At 36.8% G+C, this 27,426-nt stretch overlaps 2 protein-coding genes across 5 annotated transcripts in view; both read right to left on the bottom strand.

Moving 5' to 3' along the window:
- The window catches only part of SORBS3 (sorbin and SH3 domain containing 3), a 29,081-nt gene extending 26,783 nt beyond the window's left edge, over window positions 1–2,298 (bottom strand). For all 3 annotated transcript variants that reach the window (XM_004763289.3, XM_004763290.3, XM_013061809.2), the window contains exon 1: window positions 483–2,298. The gene's annotated coding sequence lies outside the window, so the exon portion shown is untranslated. The remainder of the gene's footprint in view (window positions 1–482) is intronic.
- Window positions 2,299–5,260: 2,962 nt separating this feature from the next.
- Window positions 5,261–27,426, bottom strand: part of PPP3CC (protein phosphatase 3 catalytic subunit gamma) — a 93,436-nt gene continuing 71,270 nt past the window's right edge. Inside the window, exons 9-14 of one of the 2 annotated variants that reach the window (XM_004763293.3) lie at window positions 25,702–25,827; window positions 24,742–24,813; window positions 13,705–13,786; window positions 12,779–12,876; window positions 6,942–6,971; window positions 5,261–5,786 (exon numbers count right to left, since the gene is read on the bottom strand). In XM_004763293.3, the coding sequence (XP_004763350.1) occupies window positions 5,560–5,786; window positions 6,942–6,971; window positions 12,779–12,876; window positions 13,705–13,786; window positions 24,742–24,813; window positions 25,702–25,827 (635 nt within the window). In that variant the 3' untranslated portion in view covers window positions 5,261–5,559. The remainder of the gene's footprint in view (window positions 5,787–6,941; window positions 6,972–12,778; window positions 12,877–13,704; window positions 13,787–24,741; window positions 24,814–25,701; window positions 25,828–27,426) is intronic. The other variant, XM_013061799.2, reaches the window with a different exon arrangement.

The following is a 27,426-nucleotide window of genomic DNA, read 5'->3' as shown; positions in this document are numbered from 1 at the left end:
AAAAGACTTGTTAATTTCTGCCAATAAATAACATTTCCACCATTTTCTTTAACCTAACCCAAAACACGAAAAAGTAATCTCTCAGCACAAGCAAATAATCCATCATTCAGAGAAGCCTTTTAAAAAATGACATCATGAGCTAATCTATGTCTGACCACCTAATTTAGGAAGCAAAACCAGAATCCTTTCTTGGAAAATGCCTGCTAACATTTCCACTGGGAAAAAAATACTATTGGTCACAGTGTATTGAGAAAGGAAAAGTAAGGCGTTCATGACGGCATCTTCAAAAAGGTTCTCTAACAGACCAAAAAACCTGTCTTTCTTGCTGAAAATCAAAATCTGTGGTAAGCTTCCTTCTTATTACAAGCACTTTCAGTTTAATATGCTAAAAAAAAAAAAAAAAGCCCAAAACAAAACCCACAAAATGTTATTTGGAGACAGCTATGTCCAAGGGAGTGAAGGGGATCTGGGCAAGAACTTACAGGAAGGCAGTATGCATGGCCCTACTTTAGAGCTGCTCAGAGGGATGGTCCACAGCCATGTCCTTGCTTCTTGATCTTAAACCACCTTGACTTGTCATGAGGGTGTAGAAGAGGAGAAGATGCATAACCCTGTCTCAGACAAAGGTGTTATTTAGCAAGTCTTGCTAAGGTTGCTGGGGCGTGAGGCCAAGGCCTCCCGGGAGGGAATATCCTCGCCAGTATCATCTTTACCTTTGTGACTGCATAGATGAAGGCAGCTAAGCCCGGCCCCATTCACTTAGGCTGACTAGACATATGCAGGGCAGACCATGAGTCTCAGAGTAATACAGGTCCCCTCTTTCACACTGTGGCAACGGCACAAAGCTCTACTGTTAACACAGTTCTCTGTACAACTCAAGAGTAACAACCCTTTCTTTCCAAATACATAATTTTCTCTAGACACATCTGCTCTTTCCTGGAAGCATTTCACCCGAGCCGTGCTGAAGAGGGACTACGGCAACACAATGCTTGCAACTACCCTTCAGGTCATCCAGACCCTCCTCTGGCTCCTGTTGGGGCCCCACAGCTGCCCTTCTAATAGCAGACTTCAGGAAAGATGTGGACCAGGTGCCAGGCAAGATGGTACCCATCATTATAACCACAAATGATTTAGGAAATTGGAAACTCATTCCCATAACTGGGGCTTTGGGTTTACCTTCCCTCTGAAATTGTTTCTGCCTAGGTATGAAAAGCTGAATAATGCTCTGAAAAAAACTTGGGTTCCACTGTTACTATAACAACCATAGCAAATATTGGGGATTCTAGAATGACATGGGGTCAGAAATAATTTTCAATATAAAAACTGGAGGAAAAAATCTGATAATGAATAGAAAGAAAAACTATAAACTAGGTCATCTTGGATAAGTTCTCCCTAAAATGTAAACTGTTTTATTTACATAAAACAAAGGAGGGTGGAGGGAAGTGATTTTAGCCTTACTTCTTCTGAGAGGCTAGAGACTCTTGAGTAATGACCATGTAAACCCAGCTGCATGTCACATAAGCATGGTTTATAGTATTTTCTTATGAAGACCAGCTACCTCAAATTTTGTTTTAATATTATTTAGAAGAGGATCTATGGGACAAAGACAAGGCTGAAAAGCCCCAAAGTTATCTAATTTTAGAAATCTCACCCTTGCTCCTTAATGACATTAAATAATAATATTCTGTTGGCAAAACAAATAAAAGGATTTTTCTTTTCCTATTTTGAACAGTGTCAGGAAGTCATACCTAAGTTATTAGGATAAGATATCAAATCTTTGCTATTGACAGGAATTTGCCTCACTGAACCACAACTGTTTGTGTAGGAACAGAAAAGGCCATGTAAATATAGACAGAAGGATATGAGAAATACTGATATTGCTGGAGAGTCTGACTTTCCTATCCCTAGGCAAGGAGCCAGATCAAGCCCATCAGAGTGTGATACACAATTTTCACTGTGCCGGTTAGTACCCAGTCAAAAAAGGGCAGTTACGCCAATCAGCAATGTCTGTTCCATAACCAAGTGTGTGCCTTGAGGTTTTAAAGAAAACTGAGGCTGCTTTTGTTTAAGCATTCCATTAAACACACACACACACACACACACACACACACACACACACACACCCCCTTGGCTGCTTGGGTTGTTTTTGCTCTAAATATTCAGAACACAGAAATTTTAAAAGTATGTATGTTTTAAGTTTGTGTTAGATGAGTTTTCAAATTTTTATTTAAAAAACAAAAACCAGTCATCCTGGGTGCCTGGGTGGCTCAGTGGGTTAAGCTTCTGCCTTCAGCTCAGGTCATGATCCCAAGGTCCTGGATTCAGCTCCCCACATCAATCTCTCTGCTCAGCAGGGAGCCTGCTTCCTCCTCTCTCTCTGCCTGCCTCTCTGACTACTTGTGATCTCTGTCTGTCAAATAAATAAATAAAATCTTTTAAAAAATAGACATCCAATCAATTCGAAATTCCATATGATGTAGATGTAAAACAAAATTAGAAAAACTAGTCCTTGGGAAGTGTCATTTTTTAAAATGATATTTCAGTAAAGTATACAGGTATGCACCATGTCTAAGGAACTGATATACGAAGTGTTTTTCTCCCCCCAGATGGGAGGAGTTGAAGAAAATAAGGTCCCTAGGGACCCTAAAGTAAAGGAGAATAAGAGAAAAGCATTTTTAGTATCTTTAAAACATGCAGGGGGAAGATTTAATAAAACAGAGGAGGCGTTGAGAATGGGGATACTACAGAGCTCTGACATCAGCTAAAATGTTTGAAATGATGGCCTTAGACAAACCTGGAACAGGCAATCAGCCATCCTGGGAGATTAAAACATTCGAAAACATGCTGAAAACCCTCCAATGAGGTCTAAAGTGAAAAACAAGTACTGTTGTCACAATATGTATATCCACATACGGATATATCCACATATCCCCAAGGCTCACACCTTCTGAACCGTCTTGAGTCACAGGTGCAAATACAGATGAAAGTACAGACTGATGGTCTCACTTTCAGAAGCTACATGTACCACATGGAGACACATTTATACACAACTTTCCAAACTCTTGAAACACATACCTCAACTTTCTATAGAACATAAGAAATACCTTTATCTTTAGAATTCAATAGAATTTGAATTTTCAAACCTAACTTCCTTGTTGCTTTATTATAAACTCACTCTGATTTTCTTGCATGACTTCTTACCTCTCTGGCTGATCTTTCCACAGCTCACAGGACACCTGTAAAATACTTTTTTTTTTTTTTCTTTTTGAGTATAGTTGACTAATGTTACATTTCAGATGTATGACTTAGTGATTTAACAAGTTTATATATCATGCTGTTTACCACAAGTGTAGCTACCATCTGTCCCCCCCTTATATCTCTATTATGGTAACATTGACTGTATTTCTTATGCTGTGTCTTTTATTTCCATGACTCATTCATTCATAACTGGAGGCCTGGATTTCCCTCTCACTTTCACCCATTTTGCCCATCCCCCTCCATCTGTCAACCCTCAGATTGTTCTCTGTATTTATAGGTCTTTTGCCACACCTCTGTCAAGGAACCTTGCTTTACTGTACAACTTGTTTTTGAGAAGATAATTAAGACATTCATAAATAATAATCCCTTCACTAGACGAGCACTTTCTTGCTTGTAGGATTTTCAGTAACTATTTCACTACTTGTCTGATGACTGAAGCCCTTAAGAGTGGTTTCTACCTGCAGACTATGTAAGTGTAACAGCCTCAGCTAGGAGAAAAGAGAAGGAGAGGAGACTTGCATTCATCAAATCTGTCATGTGGACTGACCTTCATCTTAGGTGAGATTTCCAAAACAGTGGTCCTTTCTACACTGGGGCTGGGGGAAGGAGGTCTGTGAGGCTATCCGGGTGGAGAATTCCCTCTTTGAATATAAAAAAATGATGATCAGTAAAGATACTACTCAAGACTTTGTGTCCCTCCTTTCGTAGGTTTTATTCATGACCCAGTAAGAGGTCTGTTCTCTCCTTCCCCCATATCCTCCCTACCATTTTTTAGAGCAATCCATGCTACCAGATTCCAAGCCCTAAAATACTTTGATCTCTGTCATAAACTGGGAACTGTTAGCAAAAGGTATAGGAAAACAGAGACAGATAGGCTAAATCCTCATTCTTCCAGTGAAATTATACGGGTTTTTTTTTTGGAAAAAGGTTTCTGGTGTCCTTAAAGCTTACTTAACGTAAAGCACTATTGTCAGGATGCTTGCTTCAATTTGCTGGACTCCTACCTCCTAAATTATATTAAGGATTCTGTCAATAAGCACTTTGGTGTAGTATTACTCAGATATGCACAGTCACTGCAAAGTTGACCAATGAGTATTATGACATGGCACCTGTCACCAGACTAAACTAAAAACGGGAGCCCAAGGATCACTGAAATTTCTTTCCCTCACTAGTTGTTACTTGAAAAACTAAGCTATTCAAAAACTGAATCTGAACACTTGTTTTTGTATTCCAAAATATGCTGACAGAGACTGACATACAGTTTCAACCTAATGAGTGTTTAAAGATGGAGAAACATCACAGGAATTGATATACAATATAGGAAATCCTCATCATCCAATGCCCTTTAGCAAGACTTCCAAATTATAAGGGGATCACTCTACCTTAGTCAGTTTCCATTACCCCTGTTGGTTTTTAAAACACTGACATAGAAAAGCAGAAGGACCACAGGGAGAACAGACACAAGTGCTGATGCAATCACATAGCAGGACATAAACACCTCTTACTACCAGGAGTGCTACAGAGGGCATTCGTACAGTATTTAGAAATGTAGCTTCCTTTGCAGTTGGGTACATCACTTGGGCTTCAAAAATGAAAGCAAACTGTTCCAAATGTCCGAAGCTCTAAGGGAAGTTTAAACCCATCATGCCCATGGCTGGAAGAAGAAATTTTGAGTAACTCTAAGAAAATCCCTCACTGCTTTTATTCTGCCTTACTAGAACATAGAACATACTAAAAAGAACTGAGAGTTCAGAATAAAGTAGGTTATATGGAAAACATCTCCTTGGCCCTCAAATCACTGGGTTTGGGTTATTCATTTAGAAGTTCTACTCTAATCAAGTTTTCCGTAAGAAGAGAAGTTTTAGCCACTGAAATCTGAGCAATCTTCTTCAACGGCACCCTGTAGACAGGGAAAAGGAAAACACTCTCTTATGTTTGAAACACTATTATTAGTCTGAAATGAAAGATATTACCTTCCAAAAGAACAGGAGAAAAGGCTGGCTAGTTCAAAACCAGGGTGGAGGTTTCCAAGGCCCTTTTATTAGGGGAAGGTCCCCTTTGCAGCACAGAACTTCACATATGTAATAGACAATCAGATCAGTTCTTCAAAAGTAGGAAAAAAAGGGAAAAACAAAACAGATGCACTTTTTCTATATATTAAACATAAATTAAAAACAATTTATAAAATGGTCACCTTTCTTACAGCATAAATGCAGAGTGAATTATGAATGCACCTCCAGGTTTAAGTTGTTAAAGTTGTTTTTGTTTTGTTTTCCAATAAGAAATAAATAAAATTTGTTCTTAAGTTTTGGATCCACCTGTGCCACAGCAGGGCTCTGCGTCATTATTGGCTCTTCTCCCCCTGTCACTCCTGTGTGCAGCACTGGGCTGTGCAGGGCCCACCAATTTCACTGGCCCATCAGGGTACTGGCTGTCTTTTCGGGGTGGCATCCGCTCATTAATTCGGTCCAGACCTCGGGCTTCTTCAAAACTCCGGATCCTGTGCTGAAGTGAAAACCCTCTGATGGCTACAGGAAAACAGGAAAGGGAGGAGCTCGATTAGACAACAAAGCAACAAGCTTGAAGTTTTTTAGCATACAGCAATTTCCTAGAGAAAACCATAGAAGGGTCGGAACACATGTCTGGTGAAGGTAACAGGCAATATTTGACTTGAATCAACCTCACCTGAAGCTACTGCATCTTATGGCAAATAGGGCAGTTGAAACTGTGCAAGTAATTTTCACAGAAGCTCATTATAATTAATCATGGCATAAGTAAACCTGACAAATGGCTAACAAGTTCATTCTGAACCTCAACACATTTGAGTAAGGGTTTCTTATGGGCCTGAAACATGCTTAATGTAAGAGAAAAGGCAACATTGGAATAACAGAACAAGTTGAACAGAGTAGTCAACTTTAGCACAAACAGCGTACTGATCACCAAAAAATATAATAAAAAAATAATAAAAGAGCTCATCTTTTCATTTAGAAGGACAGCTTTTTCTCATGCACAACCAGGAGCTAAATGTAAGTTAAAAGGCATCTAGATAATAGCTTCTGGATATCTTCCTTCTGACTGAACTTTTGTATCACCAAGGAAAGGCATTCCCATTTTGAGCTACCTTACATAACAACACAATTAAATTAATAACACAAGTTTATAAATTCTAATGATTTTCTTCGTCAGATTCCTAGATGACCTGTTACTCAAAATTTGTTTTCAGAGAAACAGAGATAATTTAGCTTGACTTCCTTAGGGCAACCTCAGAAACAAATCAAACTAAATCCTAGTCCACTTTTGCCTCTGCTCTTGATATCCTTTAGAACCATTAGATAAAGAGGCTGACCTATTTGAGTTTCTAGTAATCACATAGAAGTCACTTCTATATGGAAGGGCTACAGGATTAAACCACCTGATTCCTCATGACCAGTTGCTTAAGCTTCAGCCATTGCATTAAAACTGACAGAGCCCACAGAGGACTTTAGCTATGGAGAGGGTCATTTACATTAAACAAATACGGGATACAAAGGAAACACTTTGTGAGCATGCCTAGAAATATTTATCCCTTTCCTCACTGTTACAGTTCTGGTGATGCAATAATAGACGACTTCAAATGCTGACACAGCTCTTTAAAACTAGTAGACAGACATAAGATCACATCTATCATAGGAATATGGCCATACCTTCCCGGGCCTCTACCGCTTCTACTGTGGCTGTAAGAGGCAGGAGCAGTGGCATGCAAAAATGAAGACAGAAAAAGAGTGAGTAAACCATCAGTATTGCTGCCAGCACAGACAACCCAGGCTCCCACCTCAGCCTATTCCCATCCATAATAAAGGTCAACTAGTTAGAGAAGCAAGTATTACTGTGAAACACTAAATTGGGGGGAAATGTGATGTCGGAGAGTTTCTAATACTTTTAACATTTTGGGTGGTATGGGAACCCTTTTAGCTAATAGCATTTATAGCTAAGACAATGGGTCAGTCAAGCTGACTATAAAAAACCGAAAGTTATGTTGCTTTCCTCATTTTTAAATAGCCAGCTGCTAATGTACGTTTTGACATTCATGTATCAAAATAACTTGAGTCAAATAATTTAACATTACAACTGTTCTTTAGTTTCTAATAGCTCAGATGGTATTAAATACACTGTTGCTAGGTCCTACTCAAAACAGTTACTTGAAACTACTTATTGTTCTTAAGGAATTTATGTGGGGTCCAACTGTCCTTTTTAATTACTTAATAAAAAAAGAATGGCCTTTGAATAACAGATTAGCATTTGGAAGGAGAGAAACATGGGTTTTAAGTGAGTGGTTATTTCTTGCCTAGGGGTGGAGTACTAAACTGGCAAAGACATAAAAGTACTCAATACCGGACACAAATTCCTGTACCATCTGGGATAGGAGATCTAGTAAAAGCTGCCATTTCCAACCCATATGGTTTCCATTCACTGTGCAGGAGAGAGCGGGCCAATTATTAAGAGGACTTTTTCCTTTGGTGATGGAAAAGGAAGCAATTTAAAAATTAGTGTCAACAGGTAAACTTCCTTGCATCATCTTTTTAAAGCAGTAAAACCCCTAATACATGAAAAGGTTATAGATTGTTGCAAGAAAGATCTTATTAGAAGAACCCTCTCAGTTCCTCCAGTACTGATTTTTACAAGTCAGGGAAAAATAATGAACAGGACAGTTTGCTGTTCCTGAGGTTTTGATATCAGTAAGAAAGGAAAAACTGGAAGAACTGACAGTTAGCTTCCTGTCACAATGTGAAAACTGGAAACTTGGAATCAATTTATCGGGAGTGCTGAAATTTGTCAACCACATGTAGGCCTGTGGTAAAGCAATGTCACACCCTCTCTAATCTCCTCAAATAGAACAAATAAATATTCACAAGAAAAGGTAGTGCCTTCAAACAGTACATTTCTCCTGCTGTTACAAAGTTGAAGAACAAAGCATAGCCTGAAATTTGTATATAGGTTATTGGTCTAATTAGATTTTAAGTGTTATGTGGTGAAATGTGTACTAGTATTACACTGTCTTGGGTCCTTTTGGAATGCTTTTTTGCACTGGGTATAAAGACACCAGCCTGCATTAAGGGGCATTATATATAAGAAAAAGTCTCAAAACCCCCCGAGAAACTGGTTTATTTACATTTAATTTATATTTATATATATATTTTATTTTATTTCTTTACTGAAACATAATTCACATACTATAAAATTCACTTATTTAAAGTATACAGTTCAATGATCTAATATATTTAGAGCTGTATAACCATCACCACAATCTATAGTTAGAACATTTTCATCACTCTCAAAAGAATGCTATTTACCTCCCTAATCCCTTTCCATTAATCCTAGAGCCAACCAATAATCAACTTTGTCTCTACACATTTACCTGTTTTGGACATTTCAAATAAATGGAATCGTACCATATGTGATTTTAGTGACTGGCTTCTTTCACTTAGCATGTTTTTGTTTTTTGTAAAAGATTTTATTTATTTATTTGACAGAGAGTGAGAGAGGGAGCACAGCAGGGGAAGGGGCAGAGGGAGAATTAGGCTTCTTGCTGAGCAGGGAGCCTGACACGGGGCTCTATCCCAGGACCCTGGGATCATGACCTGAGCCAAAGGCAAACCCTTAATGACTGAGCCACCCAAGCTCCCCTCATTTAGCATGTTTTTAAGGTTTAGTCCCATTGAAGCATGTACCAGTACTTCATTCCTTTCTATGACTGAACAGTACGCTACTGTGTGAAGAGCCACCTCATTACGTGATGGACATCTGAGCCATTTCCACTTCTCGGCTCTAAAGAAAAATGTTGAAGTGAGTATCTGTGTACAAGTCTTTGTGTGGATATGTTCTCCGTTTTCTGGGGGTATATAGCTAAAAGTGGAACAGCTGGTCATAAGGTCAACTGCATGTTTAAGCATCTAAGGAACTGTCAAGATTGGTTTCCAAAGTACTGCACCATTTCACATCTCCATCAGCAGGGTGTGAGGGTCCTAATTTCTCTACATTCTCATCAGTACTTGCTACTATCTGTCTTTGTGATCACACCCATCCTGGCGGGTGTGAAGTGGTATCTTGTTGTGGTTTGGATCTGTATTTCCCTAACATCTAATGATTGAGCAACTTTTCCCATGCTTGTTGGCCACTTGTATGTCTTTGGAAATGCCTATTCAATTTTACCCATTTTTTAATTGGGTTGTCTTTTTATTATTCAATTACAAGGGTTCTTTCTATTTTCTAGATACCAGTTCCTTATCAAACATATGATTTGTAAATATTTCCACCCATCTATGGGCTGCATTGTCTTTTCACTTTCTTGATGATGGTTCCATTTCCAGCACACATGTTAATTTTGATGTAGTCCAATTTATAACTTATTTGTTTTTTATTTTATGGCCTTTGTAAATTTCATTCAGTTCCTGGCAATCTTCTTTATTTCAGTACTAGGGAGCTTGGGAGTAAAATTTGTGGCTATCTATTGGCTTTTTGTTTGTTTGTTTTCCTTTGTGCTCCAAATTCCAAGCATATTTATTTTTACTTCAATGTGTTATATGTATACTGTAACTTATTCAAATCCCTCTAGAAACAAGGTAAGGCATAAATGAATATATGCTATAAAGCCATATGGGATATTGTTGGTGGAAAGCTCTCCAAGTAAAGTTACAGGAACAATAAAAGGTCTTTTTTAGCTAATGCTCCAGTTTGCCAATGAACTTGTAGAACTAAAACTCTGATTGGAAAATGACAAATGCACCTTCTGTCAGTCGATAAGAGACATAAAAAGCTCTAAAAAGTTAGCTCCAGCTTAGTTTTATTCTTATGCATTCCTGAAGATGTCTATCAATTTCAAAAGCATCAATAAAAAATTGTATTTGTTTGTAACACTCATATTCCAATTAGGAATGAAGAGAAACTTGGGGCTGAGAACAAAAGGCAGACCAAAGACTATACACAAACAAATCTCCAAATAGCATATCCATATAATTCTCCTCCTAATTCATCCCAGATCTGCTCTTTTTCAATGTCCAGACTGAAACAACTTTGTGGATCAGCAAGTTTCCAAAACCTTTCAAGTAAGGACATAGAAGACATTCCCTTTTTCTTCACCCATAGTGTTTCCTACTAATTCCAACCTGCCTTGTCAGAAGTGCTCTCACAGTAACTCACATGACTAATTACCAAAGCAATGGGGGAAGTATTTTGCTCACAAGAAACTGTACATTCATTTGGGAGAAAAAAATTCATCCTCAAATAGTTTACAAATCCTTTCCATGAAACAAAAGAAATTAATTAGTCATGTACTAGGTGCCTCAGCATAGTAGGCAGCACATCAGTCTCATAACTAGTTATGTACTTGCAAGGAGAAAAATGTTCATTCCTCCTTCTAAATAGTTAAACTCCAATATTCCAGTATTTAATTTGAAAAAGAAGGAGGAATTCAATCCCATAAACAGAAAGGGGGAAAAAGGGCTTATTTCTATTAATCAGTATCAGCAGACTTACCACAAAAAGCAAAGTATTCCTATAAGTAATGAGATGACAAGAAAAAAGAAAAACTTAAATAGAAACAATTTAACAAACCAGGGACAAAAAAGCAGTGAAACTCTAGTTTAAGGTGCTAATGTTTCAACTGCAATTTTTGTGCCTAGAATTAGTCGTCTTGATTGATTAGATCTACGTCTATCCTGACAAACATCAATATTTTCATCCCAGGGTTCCATAAAGCCCTATCCTTATAAGACAGTGTCCACACGCTTTTTAGAACTGGCACTCTGCTCTCAGGCAGAGGCAAATACCCTCTCTGAGAAATTCTAACACCCCCAAATAAAACAAGCGTAAATGGGGTGCTTGGGTGGCTTAGTCAGTTAAGTGACCAATTCTTGATTTCAGCTCGGGTCATGATCTCAGGGTTGTGAGATCGAGCCCCCTGAGAGCTCCATGCTCAGCAGGGAGTCTGCTTGAGATTTTCTCTCTCTCCCTTGCCCCCAACTCAAGTGCTTGCTTTCTAAAATAAATAAATCTTTTTAAGAAACAATATGTAAGTGAGACATATGTGCACATATCTAAAGCGCACAGCTCTATACATTTTTGTGTATGAATACCCATGTATAACTACTACCCAGACAGTGATATAGAACACTGCCATTACTCCAGAAAGCCCCTCTCTCCTTATGGGTCAATATTTTCTCACCAGAGGAAGTGCCATTCTGACTTCTATTACTGTTTGGCTACTGTACCTATTCTTGAACACATAAATTAGACAGTCTGTGCCCTTTTGTGCCTAGCTTTTTTAGTTTACCATAATATTTGTGAGATTCAACCATGTTTTTGCATGAATTCGTAATGTTATTTTTCATTGATGTATAGTATTCCATTGTATAAACAGAGAACATTTATCTATTCTACTATTGATGAACATTTGGATTTTTCCTGTTTTGGGCTATTATGAATAAAGCTTTAGTGAACATTCTTATGCAAATCCTTTGGTGGATAGATGTACTTATTCCTCTTCAACATACCAGGTCTGGGATTGCTGGATTATGGGGTAGGATATACACTTTGCTTAACTGCCCAAGAGTTTCCCAAAGTAGTCAAACCAATTCACATGACCACCAGCAATGTATCCAGTTCTATTCACCACAAATTTACCAACACTCGGTATTATTAGACTTTTTAATTTTAGCCATTCTGGCAAATATGTAGTGGTAACTCACTGTGGTTTCAATGTCTATTTCCCAGATGAGTAACTATATTAAGCATATTTCCATATGCTCATTGGACACTTTGATACCCTCTTCTGTGAAGTGCCTGTTAAAATCTTTTGACCATTTAAAAAACTGGTTGTTTGTGCTTTTTTTTTTTTTTTTTTAAAGATGCATTTTTTTTTTTTTTTTTTTTTTGACAGAGAGAGATCACAAGTAGACAGAGAGGCAGGCAGAGAGAGAGAGAGGGAAGCAGGCTCCCCGCTGAGCAGAGAGCCCGATGTGGGCCTCGATCCCAGGACCCTGAGATCATGACCTGAGCCGAAGGCAGCGGCTTAACCCACTGAGCCACCCAGGCGCCCTGTTTGTGCTTTTTTATTGAGTCTATAGTTCTTTACAGATTCTGAATTTAAGCCCTTTGTCAGATATATGTACTGCAAAAAAATCTTCTCTCAGTTAATGGCTTGCCATTTCCTTTCCTAAACATGTATTTTTAGAAATTCTTAGTTTTAATGAAATTTAATTAATTGATTTTTTTTTCTTTTAAGGTTAACAGTTTTTGTGTCCTATCTAAGGACTCTACCTACTCCAACACTCTCCATATTTTGTTTGTAAGTTTTATTTTTTCTTTTATGTTTAAGTTATAATTAATTTTGAATTAATTTTTGTGTATATAAAGAAGAGTTAAGATTCACTTTCCCCCCACGTGGATATCCAATTGCTCTAGTAACATTTATTGAAAGAAGTCCTGATTTTCAATTTTATGTTGACTGCTGGGATTCCATGAAAGGAGCATTTCTCATACTCACCTGTCTCAATAGTCTGTTTTCCTCCTGAGAGGACACCTAGAGGGAGTGTTCCTGTTGGAGTCAGGCCCTTAAGAGTCAGCACACTCTCACTCTCTTCTCTGCAAAGGAAGATGAAAGCCCCGTGTTAATGTCAGGGTGGCTACTGCTCAACAGTTCAAAGATACTAGAAGGGAAGTTAAGAAAAGATGCACAGAGATAGAGGAAAGGTTCTCCTTCTTCCTATCCCCCTTCCCCGACCCAAAGAAAGAGATGTTTTCTCTAAGTATTCCAATTTTTTTTTTTTAAAGATTTTTTCTTTATTTATCTGACAGAGATCACAAGTAGGCAGAGAGGCAAGCAGAGAGAGAGGAGGAAGCAGGCTCCCCGCAGAGCAGAGAGCCCGATGTGGGACTCGATCCCAGGACCCTGGGATCATGACCTGAGCCGAAGGCAGCGGCTTAACCCACTGAGCCACCCAGGTGCTAAGTATTCCAATTTTAAGCAACGAGCAGGTTCTTGTTTTTCAATTAGAGGTACTTAATAGCCAGGTACTATTTTAATGCTTCCATTATATCATGCCATTTAACCCTCCTAATAACTGTGTAGGACAGGTCTTGTTATTATCACATATTACAGGCAAGGAAACTGAGGCTCAAAATCATACAGTAAGAAAAGGCTGAGCTAGAATGTGAACACAGGCAACCTGGCTCCAGAAGCCACACTAAATCACTCCATTCACTACATTTAAGCTCATACCAAAGGAATGTATGCCAAAACATTTCTGGTCACTTTAACATAGAGGTCAGATTCAATGTGCACTTAGTTCTGACTCTGAAGACCTATCTAATCATATAAACTCCAATTCTAAAAAACCTGTTCTGAAATCAACTTCTAATCTTCTCTCAAAATGCTTTGCTCCCACACTGTAATGACAGATTTATCCTTACCGTAGAATTGAGAAGACCCGTGCCATCTTCCCAATGGCTCTGATTTTATTCTTGATGACCTCCTTTCGAACTGTAGTGCCTCCTTCAGGAATACAAAGAATCAGTGAGTTAAAAGACTCTGTTAACAGGCTAGTTGTTAAAAATGCAGGATGAAGTATCTTTCTAAGTTAAAGAAATTGTCATTTTAAAAAAGAAATCAAGGCCTAAGCTTGTTTAGACAAACAGAAATCCCAAGAAGTTCTAAGGTGCAAGAGAAAAAAACACCCAGAAGAGGGGAAAAGCAAGATGAAAAAAATGGAGGGGGTCACAACACAGACAGACTGGATGGACCTACAAGAGGAGGGAACTCATCTGTGGTTCTGAAATACAGGGCACAGCAAAGAATGAAACATACACGAGTCGACAGACAGTCACTAGAGCAAAGATCTCTTCTGAGAATGCTGTGGGCCACCTCAGGATGCGGGGGTTTGGCCTGCCAAATGGCAAGTGATGATTCACACAGTTGTCTTCTGCGGGCAAACAAAACACAGAGCTAGCTCTCCTCAACTTAGTGAGGGCTGCTTTCATTCTATAATCCTCACTTACTCACATGCCAGTGAGTTATTTCCTACCATAGACAACTGTGCAATATAAATTATGATGGTGGGGAAAGTCTTTATAAAGCAACACCAAAAGAGTTACAGAAACATCGTATGGCCTTTTCTCATCTAAGGTTCAGGGAACAGCTCACGCATGAGAAGCCAAGGTCCAGGCATGCACCAGGTGACCACACTCAAAAGTCAGAAAGAGAAACATAGTCTCTCCTTCCTCACCTCTCCAGCTCTCAATATCCTGCAGAATTATATAGCAGGTGCAAAGAAAACATTTACACTAAAACAGAAAAGGGAGGATGGAGAGCCTGTCTGAATCACTCAACGACAACTAAAAAGGTCTAATAAAATTAACAGGTTGTGGTGGGACAGACAGCGAGTATTAAGCTCTTAGCACATTTTAGTCGGATACCTTTCCGATAGCTTGAAATGTAGTGATCTTCAGGGAGAAGAGACACCAAGAAACAAGGAGATGAAGATAGAAATATGGGAAGAGAAATTTAAGTTGACATGGAAGAGAGGAAAAAAATCAAAGTGAAATGCAATGAGAGAAGCTGGCTACTATCTTTATCGGCTCAGAAGAGACATCCTTGGTAGCATGATAGGGTATTAAATTACAGATTTTTTTGTCAGCAGCTTTCCCATTTCTGTTTTTTTTTTTTTAGTATATGTGCTGCCGAAGCGAGCACAGCTTTCCCATTTCTTAAAAGTTTATAGTTTTACATTAATTCACACCTGCTGTCATCCAAAATACCCTATCCCCACAAGTCATGCAAATAAAATTTGACAAAAAAAGAGATATTATTTTGGAAACAAATGGTGCTGAAAACAGGGAACAAAAACAAAGAGCAAAATGAACAGTCTACAAATCTCTTAATAAAGCTGTATGTTTTTGTTTAATGGAGCCACTATCTTCCTGTTTCTTTTTAGAGATATTATATATTATAGTCGTTCCCCTTTTCAGTTTCGTATTTTCTTCAGAATCTCAAGTTCATTCACATTGCTTTTTGCTGTTAGTGTTGCTGATTTTCTAGAAGACTTTCCTGAGGTGGCTGGTAATCCTTAGGGTCTGCCTGTGATTGAGAATGGGGGCCTAGAAGGTTCTCCGAGTTGCTGGATGGACCACTGACTGGCAGGTTTACAGGCAGTCATCAGCATGGGCCTTTGTGAGAGAGTTCTTTTGATCAATATTGAGGATGCACATGGCCACTCAACTCACCACTCAATTCACCTGTTTTGGGCAAGGTATTGATGCCCTCAGTTGTATCCCTAATCCAGGAATTCTTTCAGTGTACACTTTTTTTGGAGATTAGCCTCCAGACCTGGAGAACAGGCAATTGCCCAGTGGCAACTAGGACTGTAACTGCTTTTCATACAGCTTCTGCTGAGATGACTTACAGCTCAGTGACCATCTTCCTCCTCCCACCAACCCACAGTTCCCAATTCTAGAAACTGCTCTATCCATTCCTTTGCTTTCTGAGAATTCTGTGCTAGAACTCAGCATTCCCTCTTACTTTAGCTTTCTGGAATCAGCCAAGTGAGGAACATTACTTTGTTTTCCAGCTTCTAAAAATTCCTGCAACAATCTTGTTCATGTAGGTAACTTTTAAATCTTTTTATTGTCAAGTATGAGAAACATAAAACTACACAATACAAATGTATAATGTCTCTCACTTCCCAAAGAAAATCATCCTCTTGACTTTTACTAAAATCACTTCCTTGCTGCTTTACAGTTTTACCATGTAAGCATGTGTGAATCCACAAGCATTATGGTTTTAAATGTTTTTGAATGTTATGTAATTAGAACAATCAAATATATATTTTTGTGCCTGGCTTCTTTTGCTCAAGATTATGTTTGTGTTTTGCCTATTGTAGTTCACTGTCATTACTGTATACAATTCTGCTATGTATACATATGCCATAATTTATCCTTTTTACTGTCAGTGGTCATTTGATCTGATTCCAATTTTTGGCTACTGTGAATTTGACTGCTATGACTATTTCTATGCATTTTTCTTTGCTGCCATTTCTGTGACGTATATTCCTAGAATTAGAATGCTCAGTTATGGGCGCCTGGGTGGTTCAGTCAGTTAAGCATCTGCCTTTGACTCGGGTCATGATCCCAGGGTCCTAGGATTGAGCCCCATGTCAGGCTCTCTGCTCAGCAGGGAGCCTGCTTCTCCCTCTCCCTGCCTGTGCTCTCTTTCTCAAATAAATAAATAAATAAATAAATCTTTTAAAAAAATGAATGCTCAGTTATTATGTAGATGTTCAACTCTGGACAACAGTTTGGAATTATCTATTAAAGTGGACATACTAATTTATACTTCCTGTTGCTACACACCCAGGTCAGCATTTGGTGTTCTCGCTAATTCATCTTCAATTTTAGCCAATCTGGTGGGTGTACAGAATCATTCATTGTGGTTTTAATTTCATTTTCACAATTACTAATGTGAATGAACATCCTGTCATATCTTTACAGGACATTTTGATATTCTCTTTTGTGAAGTGCTTGTTCAAGTCTCATCTAACTGACCAGCAGTTCTTTATACATTCTGCAAGTGAGCGGATTTTTTGTTGATTATGTTGCAAATACGCTCCCCCCACTCTGTACCCTGTCTTTTCACACTCTTAAATGGGTCTTTTGATAAATATAAGCTCTTGTTTAACATAGTCCAACTTATGAATAGTTTCCTGTATTGTAAGTGCTTTTTGTATCCTGGTTAAGAAATTGTTCTCTACCCCAAGGTCATGAAGATATTCTACATTATAAATCCTGTAAGTTTTTACTGTTTTACCTTTCATATTTGAATGTATTAATCCATCTGGAAATTATTTGGGCAATGGTAGAAATTAATTCTCATTATTTTCTTAATATCTATAGGGTCTGATGTCTCCACTTTTTGGCACTACCATTGGTTATTTTTGTCTTATCTTATTTGTTAAATCTTACCAGGGGTTTATCGAGTTTTGTTTTCTTTTTTAAGATTTTTTTTTTTTTAAAGATTTTATTTATTTGTCAGAGATAGAGGGAGAGAGAGAGAGTGAGCACAGGCAGACAGAGAGGCAGGCAGAGGCAGAGGGAGAAGCAGGCTCCCTGCCGAGCAAGGAGCCCGATATGGGACTCGATCCCAAGACTCTAGGATCATGACCTGAGCCGAAGGCAGCTGCTTAACCAACTGAGCCACCCAGGCGTCCCGGGATTTATCGATTTTATTAGTCTTTTAAAAGAGCACATTTTGGTATTACTACATTTGTATTTTTTTCCTATTTTGTAACTAATATTCTCAATTTTTTATTTCATTTCATCTATTTTCTTTAGGTCTAAAGTACTATTTATCCTTTTGTCAACTTTTTGAGATGGATGCTGATTTTCTGCCTTTCTTCTTTTCCAGAATATTCTTTTTTTTTTTAAAGATTTATCCATTTGACAGAGAGAAAGCACAAATAGGCAGAGGGAGAGAGAGAGAGAGAGAAAGAGAGAGAGAGCAGGCTCCCCTGTTCAGCAGGCTGCTGAACAGAGAGCCCAATGCGGTGCTCGATCCCAGGACCCTGAGACCATGACCTGTGCTGAAGGCAGAGGCTTAACCCACTGAGTCACACTGGCGCCCCTTTTCCAGAATATTTAAAGCTATAAATTTTCCTCTAAGCATAGCTTTAGATACATCCACCAACTTTTGGTTTTTTTCCCCCAAGTTTAAGTCAATTAGTATTTAAGAACTGATTTTATACCACAAGATGTGGTATAAAGGTGAACTAAATTTACAATTTAATTTATTCATGGAAATTGCCTTCAAAATACATTGCAACTAAGCTGTATATAAGATTTTATGTGCATTTTGGAAGACATCACACAGAAGCAGCTGTTTTGCCAATAGATTTGGCCACTTTCACATTGCTCTTAGTCAGTCCACCACAAGTATGCAAGGTGAGAGAGTTATCTGGACCTTACTGTGTACACTGAACCATTCTGGGTGATGATTCATCTTCTCTGCTTGTAGAGTGACTCAGGACATGAAGCCAAATGCCTGATTATAATTTTTTAAGCACTCTTTGTAGACAGCATCTCTTTTACTTAACTCTGACCATCCTGTTACTTTAAGGTCAAGTACAACTTAATTATTCTCAGAAGACAGCAGAAGCTGTCAACCACTAAGCATCTGCTAACATGGCCACAAGGTTCAGCCTCCAGCCCTAGGCCCAGGCCTGCCTGCTTGCTGCCTGTCCTCAAACTTTAATATGTACTACTTTTTGTTTTTATTCAGCTCAAAATATTTTCAGATTTTCAATGTGTTTTGTTATTTGACTCATGGGCTATCAAGTGTGTGTGTGTGTGTGTGTGTGTGTATACATACACCTTTTTTTTTTCTTTTAAGGTAAGCTGTAGCCCCAATGTGGGGCTTGAACTCATAACCCTGAGAACAAGAGCCATGTGTTTTACCAACAGAGTCCTCCTGCCGCTCCTATCAAGTGTGTGTGTGTATGTATATACACGTGAAATTTTATTTTATTCTTTTCTTAAAAATTTTTTTAAAGATTTTATTCATTCATTTGACAGAGAGAGACACAGCAAGAGAGGGAACACAAGCAGGGGGAGTGAGAGAGGGAGAAGCAGGCCTCTTACTGAAAAAGAAACCTGACATGGGGCTCGATCCCAAGGGCCCTGGGATCATGACCCAAGCCGAAGGCAGACAGTCCAACTGAGCCACCCAGGCACTCCTGAAATTTTATTTTTAAAATTTACTTATTTTAGAGAGAGAGGGAGGGAAAGAGTGTGAGTGGGGAGAGGGGCAGAGGGAGAGAATCTCAAGTAGACTACTTGCTGAGTGTGGAGCCTGACTGGAGCTTGATCTCACAACCCATGAAATCATGACCTGAGCCAAAATCACGAGTCAGAGGCTTAACTGACTGAGCTACCCAGCCGCCCCAAGTCCCCTAAAAATATGGGGATGTTCTAGATTATCTTTTTGTTACTGATTTATGTATTAACTGCATATGGTCAAAGAACATAGTCATTATGATTTTAAATACTTTGACATCTTAAATTTGCTTTTAGCTCAGTATTTGGCCGATTTTTGTAAATGTTATGTGGGTTTAAAAAGGTATATTCAGCACCTGTTGGATGCAGCATTCTTTGTATGTACATTAGGTCAAGTTCATTAATTACAGTATAATTTTCTACAGTCTTCCTAATTTTGTTTGTCTGCTTGATCCATCAATTACTGAGAGATTATTTGTTAAATTCTCCCACCATCATTTTGAATATTTTTACTTTCCATTGCACTTCTGTTATTTTTTTGCTTGATATATTATGAAGTCATCTTATTAATTGCATATACACATAAAATTGTTACATTTTATTTTTTAGTTTCTACTTCATGTAATATTTATCTAAAACAACTTTTCTCTGGTTGGTGTTTGCATTATCTATTCATTCTTCTTTTATTTACAAACTTTCTGTATCCTTATGTTGTGATCTGTCTCTTATAAAACATAAAGTTTAAAAATCCTACTTGACAATTTGTCTTTTAAACATTAACATTTAATAAAATTTCTGAAATATTCTTAATGATAATTTATTCTATTTGTCTTATTGTTATATGTACCTTCCTTCCTTTCTTGCCTTCTTGTGGGTTATTTTTTATCATTCCATTTTTTTCTATAATTTAAAAGTCACAAACTTAAAAAACTCTCTTTTCTTGAAGGAAACTCTAGATTACAACATATATCTCTTACTTACCAAAATTTAATTTTTTAAAAAGATTTTTAAATTATTTTTAATTTTTATTTATTTATTTGACAGAGATCACCTGAGCCACCTAGGTGCCCCCAAATTTAATTTTTTTCAATTTATTTTTTAGGTTTATTTATTTACTTAAGTAATCACTACACCTAATCTGGGGCTTGAACTTAGAACCCCAAGATCAATAGTCACATGCTCTTCCATCTGAGCTGGTGAGGAATGCCCCCTCCCCACCCAGTGTAATGTTAACAATTACTTTCCTCTTCTTTCCAGATAATTTAATGCAGCCCTCACATAGTTTATTTATCCCACTACCAATTATTATTGTCTTATGTTTTAATTCTTTCTTTAAAACCTAATAAAACATTATTATTGTTGTGTAATACAATTTACATTCGACTTACCAACATATTTTCTACTATTTTTACTCTTTATTTCTTCTTGAATCTCTAAGCTTCCATTTGGTATATTCCTCTTGAATAATATTTTTTAAAATTTCACTCAGAGGACACCTGGGTGGCTAAGTCAGTTAAGCGTCTGCCTTGGCTCAGGTCGTGATCCCAGGGTCCTGAAAACAAGCCCCACATCAGGCTCCCTGCTCAGTGGAGAGCCAGCATCTCCCTCTCCCTCTGCCTGCTGCTCCCCACACTTGTGTGCTCTGTCAAATAAATAAGTAAAAATTGTTAAAATAAAATAAAATTTCACTTAGTGTGGGTCTCTTGGTAATTCTCTAAGTAAATTTTTTAAGGGTGGGGTTTCAAAAATGCTTATTTTCTCTTCACTCTTGAAAGATATTCCTGCTAGGTATGAAACTCTAGGTTACCAATTATTATCTTCCAGTGCTTTGAATATGTTATTCCATTTTTCTTGCTTCTTCTGTCAGTTTAATTGGTCTCTTTTGAAAGTAATCTCTTTTTTTTCTGGTTGCTTTAAGATTTTTCTTTTGTCATCTGAAGCATTTTTACTATGATGTACTCAGGATTTTTCTTTATATTCATTCTTCATTGGTTTACAGGGCTTTTTCAATCTGTGTCTTAATGTCTTGTCAATTTTATAAAATTTTTAACCATTATTTCCTCAAACAATTATTCTATACCATTCTATCTGTGGGACTCCACACACACAGATGATAAGCCTACTCACTGTATCCTCTGTCTCTTAGGCCTTTTTTGGTATTTTATTTTTTCTTTTCATGATTTGTTCTAGATTGGTTTTTTTCTGACCTATTGTGCAGTTCATTTATTCTCTGTTTAGCATTACTGAATCTGTTAGTTCATCTTTCACAATTTAAAATTTTATTTTACTTTTCATTTCTAGCATTTTCTTTTGATGCTTTATCAACTCTGTTTTTATAATTCACAATTTTCTGCCAAAATTTTCAATCTAGTTTTTTAAGCATTGTTTTGGTTTGGTTTTTAGCATAGCTATTTTAAAGTTCAGTATGATAAAGCCAATGTCTGGATAACCTGGCATTAGTTTTTATTTTTTGCTATTTCTACTGGTTCTCATTCATGTTGTTAAATCTCATCTGCCTAGTTATTTTTGATTGTGAGTCACATATTATATTTGAAAGACTATATGTAGTAATTTAAAGTCCTACATAATGTTATCTTAATATAGAGAGGTTTGCTTTTGCTAGGTAGGTGCCTAGCAAAATTTAAATTTTATTTAAATTTCATGGATTGAAATGATTTAAAGGTAGGTTGTAGTGCCTTTTAGGGCTATTTTATTTCTAGTTTACCCTTACTCTTACATAGATGAAATCTTCTGTGGTCCCCAACCAAGAAGCAGAAACTTATCAGCCCTCACATCAGCCTTGGCAAACCATGAGCCCTAATTTTTTAAGAGGCTCCATGCCCAGGATGGAGCCCAACACATGCCTTGAACTCACAACCCCGAGATCAAGACCTAAGCTGACATCCAGAGTTGGATGCCCAACTTAGCCATCCAGAAACCCCAAGCCCTAACTTTTTAGCTTCTATCAAAAGGGCTGCTCAGCCTCTTAGTCCCTTCTTTTGAAATTCATGAATATCTCTAGGAGAGAAATAGTCGCAAATTTTGGGTTTACCTCTCTAGATTTTTTTCCAGATCTCAATTGGTAATTATTTTGTTAGCTTTCTGAATGCCTCTAAACCAAATTTTTGAATATTGTGTCTAGCCTTTACAGTTATCTTAAGTCAGGGTTGATTCAAACTATCTAGTACGGCATTATTAAAGTGGAAATCCTTAGTTTATATCACTGAAACCAAAATTGTATTGTGGTTTTAGTGTAGTTTCAGAATGGAATGGTAGAAGTATGTTCAATTCACCATCATAACCTAAAAAGTTATTCTTCATTTCCTTTCAGAAAAGAAAATTAAAAAACATGTATCAGCTGATATCTACATACCCTGTAAAAAATGGGAATGAAAGGATTCTATTTGTTTACTTTTGTACTTAACAGAGTATCTAGTACATTTTCCATATTAGCACTGAAAGCTCTACTCCATTCTTTTTTTAAGAGTTGCACATAATATCACTCAATCTAACTCAACAAATATTTACTTATCATGCTTACTCTACTATACTTAGCTTTAGGGCTATTTTGGTAAGCAAAAAACAATGTGTCCTAGCACCTGGAAAGTTTACAGTTGAGTGGGAGTAAAATATATTACTCTTATAATAATAAAAATAAATGCAAAATTACAATTCTATCAAACGCTAAGGAGAGGTACACGATATGAGATAGCATGATGGGGTACTGGATCTAGTCAGGGAGGTCAGAAATGTTACATGAGGATGTTACAATAAACTGAATGAAAGCTAACCAGAAGAGAAAGGGGGAAAAGAGGCTTGCATAAGGAAAATAATATTCTATGTAGAGAATCTATCATATGGATATGTCATAATTGATTTACCCACCTCTCTGCTGAGGGACGTTTAGACTGTTTTGAATCTGTTGACATTATGACAATACTTTAATATATATTCCTATATACAATTTTTGGCATAATTTTGTAAGCATATCTTTGGGGTAATTAAGAATCCTTTCTTAGTATATACATTAAGAGTTGACAATCATTTCCTTATCTACCTAGATTTGAATATAAATTCTACTAGATCTATTTCTTACATATTCCATCTTTCCCTAACTTAAATTCTTTATTTTGTTTGAATTTTCTCTTGCCGAATTATTTCCTCAAGAAGAACTGGTTCAGGGGTGCCTGGGTGGCTCAGGGGGTTAAAGCCTCTGCCTTCGTCTCAGATCATGATCTCAGGGTCCTAGGATCGAGCCCCGCATTGGGCTCTCCGCTCGGCAGGGAGCCTGTTTCCTCCTCTCTCTCTGCCTGCCTCTCTGCCTACTTGTGATCTCTGTCAAATAAATAAATAAAATCTTAAAAAAAAAAAAATAAAGGAACTGGCTCATTATAGTGATCTCCTATCTCATACATAAAAATAATTACAAGCTATGCTCCACCTGCTCTTCACCTTCAATGCAGAATCTAAAACAACTATGTTCAGGACCCCCCTCTATCTGCCCTAAGTAAGCTAGGCTTTTTCCACTATGTAGATGGTTTATCCTAACAGTTGAGTGAATCACTTTAGCACAGAGCTTGGAAAACAAGACAGCCAGAGGTTTGAACTCAGGTGCCACCATCTTTCCAGAATCTTCTGCATTCTCAGTTAAGTTAGGACCTACCTTTAAAACTGCCCACAACATACTTGGGAAAAAATATTCGACTACATATATAAAAAAATGTTACTATATAAAGATCCCTCACAGGCTATAAGAAGCAAAAAATAAAAAGGTATGAAAAGGCAAAAGGTATGAATGGACAAATCACAAAAGAAAAATACATGTGGTCAATTAAAAAAAAGTTCATTAGTCATCATAAAAGTACAAATTAAAATTTTAAAAATACTAGACTATAAAAATGATAATAAACAGTATTGGAGAGTGCACTGTGAACTATACACCACACATACAAAATGGAATCTAGTACAGCCTTTCTAGAGGTTATCTGTATCTGATTTAAAATTTTAAGTATTAAATGACATAGATATTCAATTTCTAGAAATTTATCCTATGAAAATAATCAAGAAAATGTTATTCTCAAATTCCTAATACTGCTTTCCTTTCTTTCATACCATATACCAACATCTGACTTGCATTTATTATTTGTTTTCCCTCCCCTAGAATATAAGCTTATTGCATGTAAGGATCTAAATAGTACTTGCCATATATTAGGCATGTCATAAATAATGGTTGTTGACAGAATGTGTAAAGATTTATCTATAAGGATCTTTAAATCTGTAGGGTTTTAAAACAAAAAAATTGGAAAAAAATCCAAAATCCAACAGCAGGGATTGATTAAAACAAAATTATCAATAAAGACAACTAGGTAAGTGTTAAAAATTAGTCTATTAAAAAACTATAAATGCTTATGATACTAATACAGGATTTCACTTTTGTGAAAAAGGTAAAATATATGCAAAGATATGACAGGTAACAATACTAGATCAAGATGTGAACAGTTGGTATCTATGAGGTGGTAGGATTACAGCTAACTTTTTTGTTATTTATGATTTCTTGTATTTTTCAAATTTTATTTTCTGTAATGAACACAATTCTTTTTTCATAAGACAAAGAAAATTATTCAAAACAAACTAAAACCAAAAAACCAATACTTCATTTCTAGTTCAAACAAGAAAAGGCAAGTTTACCTTCAATTTCATCATCGGAAATCAATTCATCATCAGAGCATATGTTGAGAATGTTAACCAGCATCTCTGTGACTATATGATAAGACAAAATAACCCAAAATGTATACTATTAATAAGGCATTTTCTCTAAAATGATAAGAATGTATAAATAAACACACATGTTAAATATAGACAAAAATGATTTGTCATCATGCTATTAAGAGTGATTATAAAGAGTAACATTAAATCTAGACCTTCAGGTTTATATACAATTTGGGGAAATTACTTGCTTCAGTAAAAGTCTGGTCTTTGAAGATTCTATTGTATAATTACTTGATTTCATGAGACTGCTGTCCAGAGCCTTTTCCTCACCGATAGGTATATGAAAAGATTTTCTCCCATTCTACAAGGAAGTTAAGCTACCAGGTCTATGCCCAACAGATTTTTTTATATTTGCATAGCTTATTTATATAGGTGCACAAATAAAATTCTACAGGACACTATTTCCTATTTAAATCTCTTTATCACTGAAGAAATCACTGAAGGAATGCTATAGTGACTTATATTATTTTAACATCCTGATCACAGTAGGATAGCTACTTTAATAATTACAACAAGAAGACCACAATTAACTAGAACTATAATTTAAAAACCAAGTTTAAAAATTAAATAAATAAAATAAAAAACCAATTAAGTGCCATTTAAAAATCTTTGTACTCTCTGAGAAGTGCCTGATGATGCTGATGTACTTACAGACACAAAAACAATCTTTGTTATTATTGTATAAAGCCATCAAAGCACATACACACACACACACAAATCTTTGTAGAGAATAAAGACTTTAGAAAATACTTCTGATAACTTTATTTATTTAGTTTCTGTAAGTTTAAGAAAAACATTTCTGAACCATCAGGAAGCTCATGCAAAAATAAAAGTGTGCTCCATCACTAATGAAGACAACTGATCATCCAGTTCTCTTACCTTTTTCCCCAACAAATGGCAAAGACCATGTGAAAACATCCATAAAGTTTGGAAGCCAATAGGGGTGTGGAGAACAGTTAAACTGCCTGATATTCATGACATTGTTTTCATATTTTAGCACAGCAGCTAAAAAGGAAAAAGCAGGAAAATCTGGTACAGAGGAACATGACATGGCAAATGGTATACTTTGTATAGCTGTGCACCTATTAAACAGAATTCATAAACTTCTATTTGTAAGTTCAGGACTCGTTATCTAAGAGCAGATGGAAAATCTTAGAGCATTTTACACAGTTCATTCTTTTAAGAATTATCCCAAGGAACAAAGTTACCTAAAGATCTCATATAACAAAAGTACAAAAGAAACTAAGCTCTGAAACTTCAAAGGGTCACTACACAGTAACCATCTATAGAAATCTCACATTCCACATTAGAAAAAATTTTGTCATAATTTCCCTTTATAGGCCAAATGGTTACAGTTACAGCTCTCTTTTGAAGGCAAACATTTTTCACTAAGCAAACACAGCCTGTTTTGCTAGTCATTATCTGGAGCCAAAGATTTTATAAACTCTCTGGGAGTTTATAACATAGCAATTATCAATTCATAGTTGGGGATACAGATGGCAAACTTGGAGCAATTTTTATGGCTCAAAAGTAGATTGTATCATCTCTGCATATTACATAGAGGATTAAAAAATATCCATCTCTCCTATACAGAGTCAGTATACTGCTAACACCACATAAATGTTGAACTTAACCAGTTACCATGAGTATAAGCACTCATCACCATGAGCATGGGCCCTGCAATGCTGTTTGCATTATTGTCTTTAGTCTTACTGTTTTGATAAATAGAATCAGCTATGAAGCACTTCAGAAATGACAGATATAGGTCATTTCCTGGTTCCTGTTTCTCTGCTTATTAAAGGATAGCCTCATGTACTCAAAATTTAAGTTACTGAGCGTCTAAAATGTGTACCATGGGGATTGTAAATACATGAAAGGAGGATCTCCTACTCTTAAAAACCTAACAGTGGATATAATATACATGTCCCATTATTTTCATGTACATATTATTTTATTTAGGTTAGATGAATACATAATTATTCAATAACCCCCTCAATATACACAGGAAAAAGAAGTGAGAGGTGGGTCTTCACAGTGGATTATTAGAAATGAGAGCATAACAAATTGCTTTTGGGTATGTTCTCAGTGGACACAAAAATAGGAAAAGAAATCTTTAAAAATCATGACTTAAGGATCTTTCACATAATCACTGGAACTAAGAAATACTTGGTAACAATATGCAAGAAAGAAAAGCAACAGAAGAAAGAGAAAAAGGAAAGGGGGAGAAGGTTGTCATTTTCAAGAAAGAGGTACTTGGATGGGGAATGACTGAATACCAGGAGACACTTTCATATACCACTCTCTTTCCTAAAAAAAAAAAGTCTGAGGAATAACCAAGGAAAATAAGAATGTTTCAAGATAAAGTTACCAATTTTGTCAAAGTCAACAGAAAACCCTGGTAGATGGGACTGTGACTTAAAAGTTCACTAAAGGAATAATCAGTATCCAAACCGGGTTAGAGTCGGGCAGAAAACAAGCTGGCACTTAGTGAGTGAGTGAAGTGACTGCTGTGTTGGTAGCGGGTTTCAGGTGAGCACATTGATAAACCCACTGTGCAGGCAACAGACACTCTTCCTAGTGAGTTTGCTCTTCATCCCAAATATG

This window comes from Mustela putorius, unplaced genomic scaffold, assembly GCF_011764305.1.
Source record: "Mustela putorius furo isolate JIRA1106 unplaced genomic scaffold, ASM1176430v1.1 tig00003937_pilon_pilon_pilon, whole genome shotgun sequence".
NCBI lineage: Eukaryota > Metazoa > Chordata > Mammalia > Carnivora > Mustelidae > Mustela > Mustela putorius.
The sequence above is the reverse complement of the archived record's forward strand: the minus strand, read 5'-3'. Positions and strand labels throughout refer to the sequence as shown.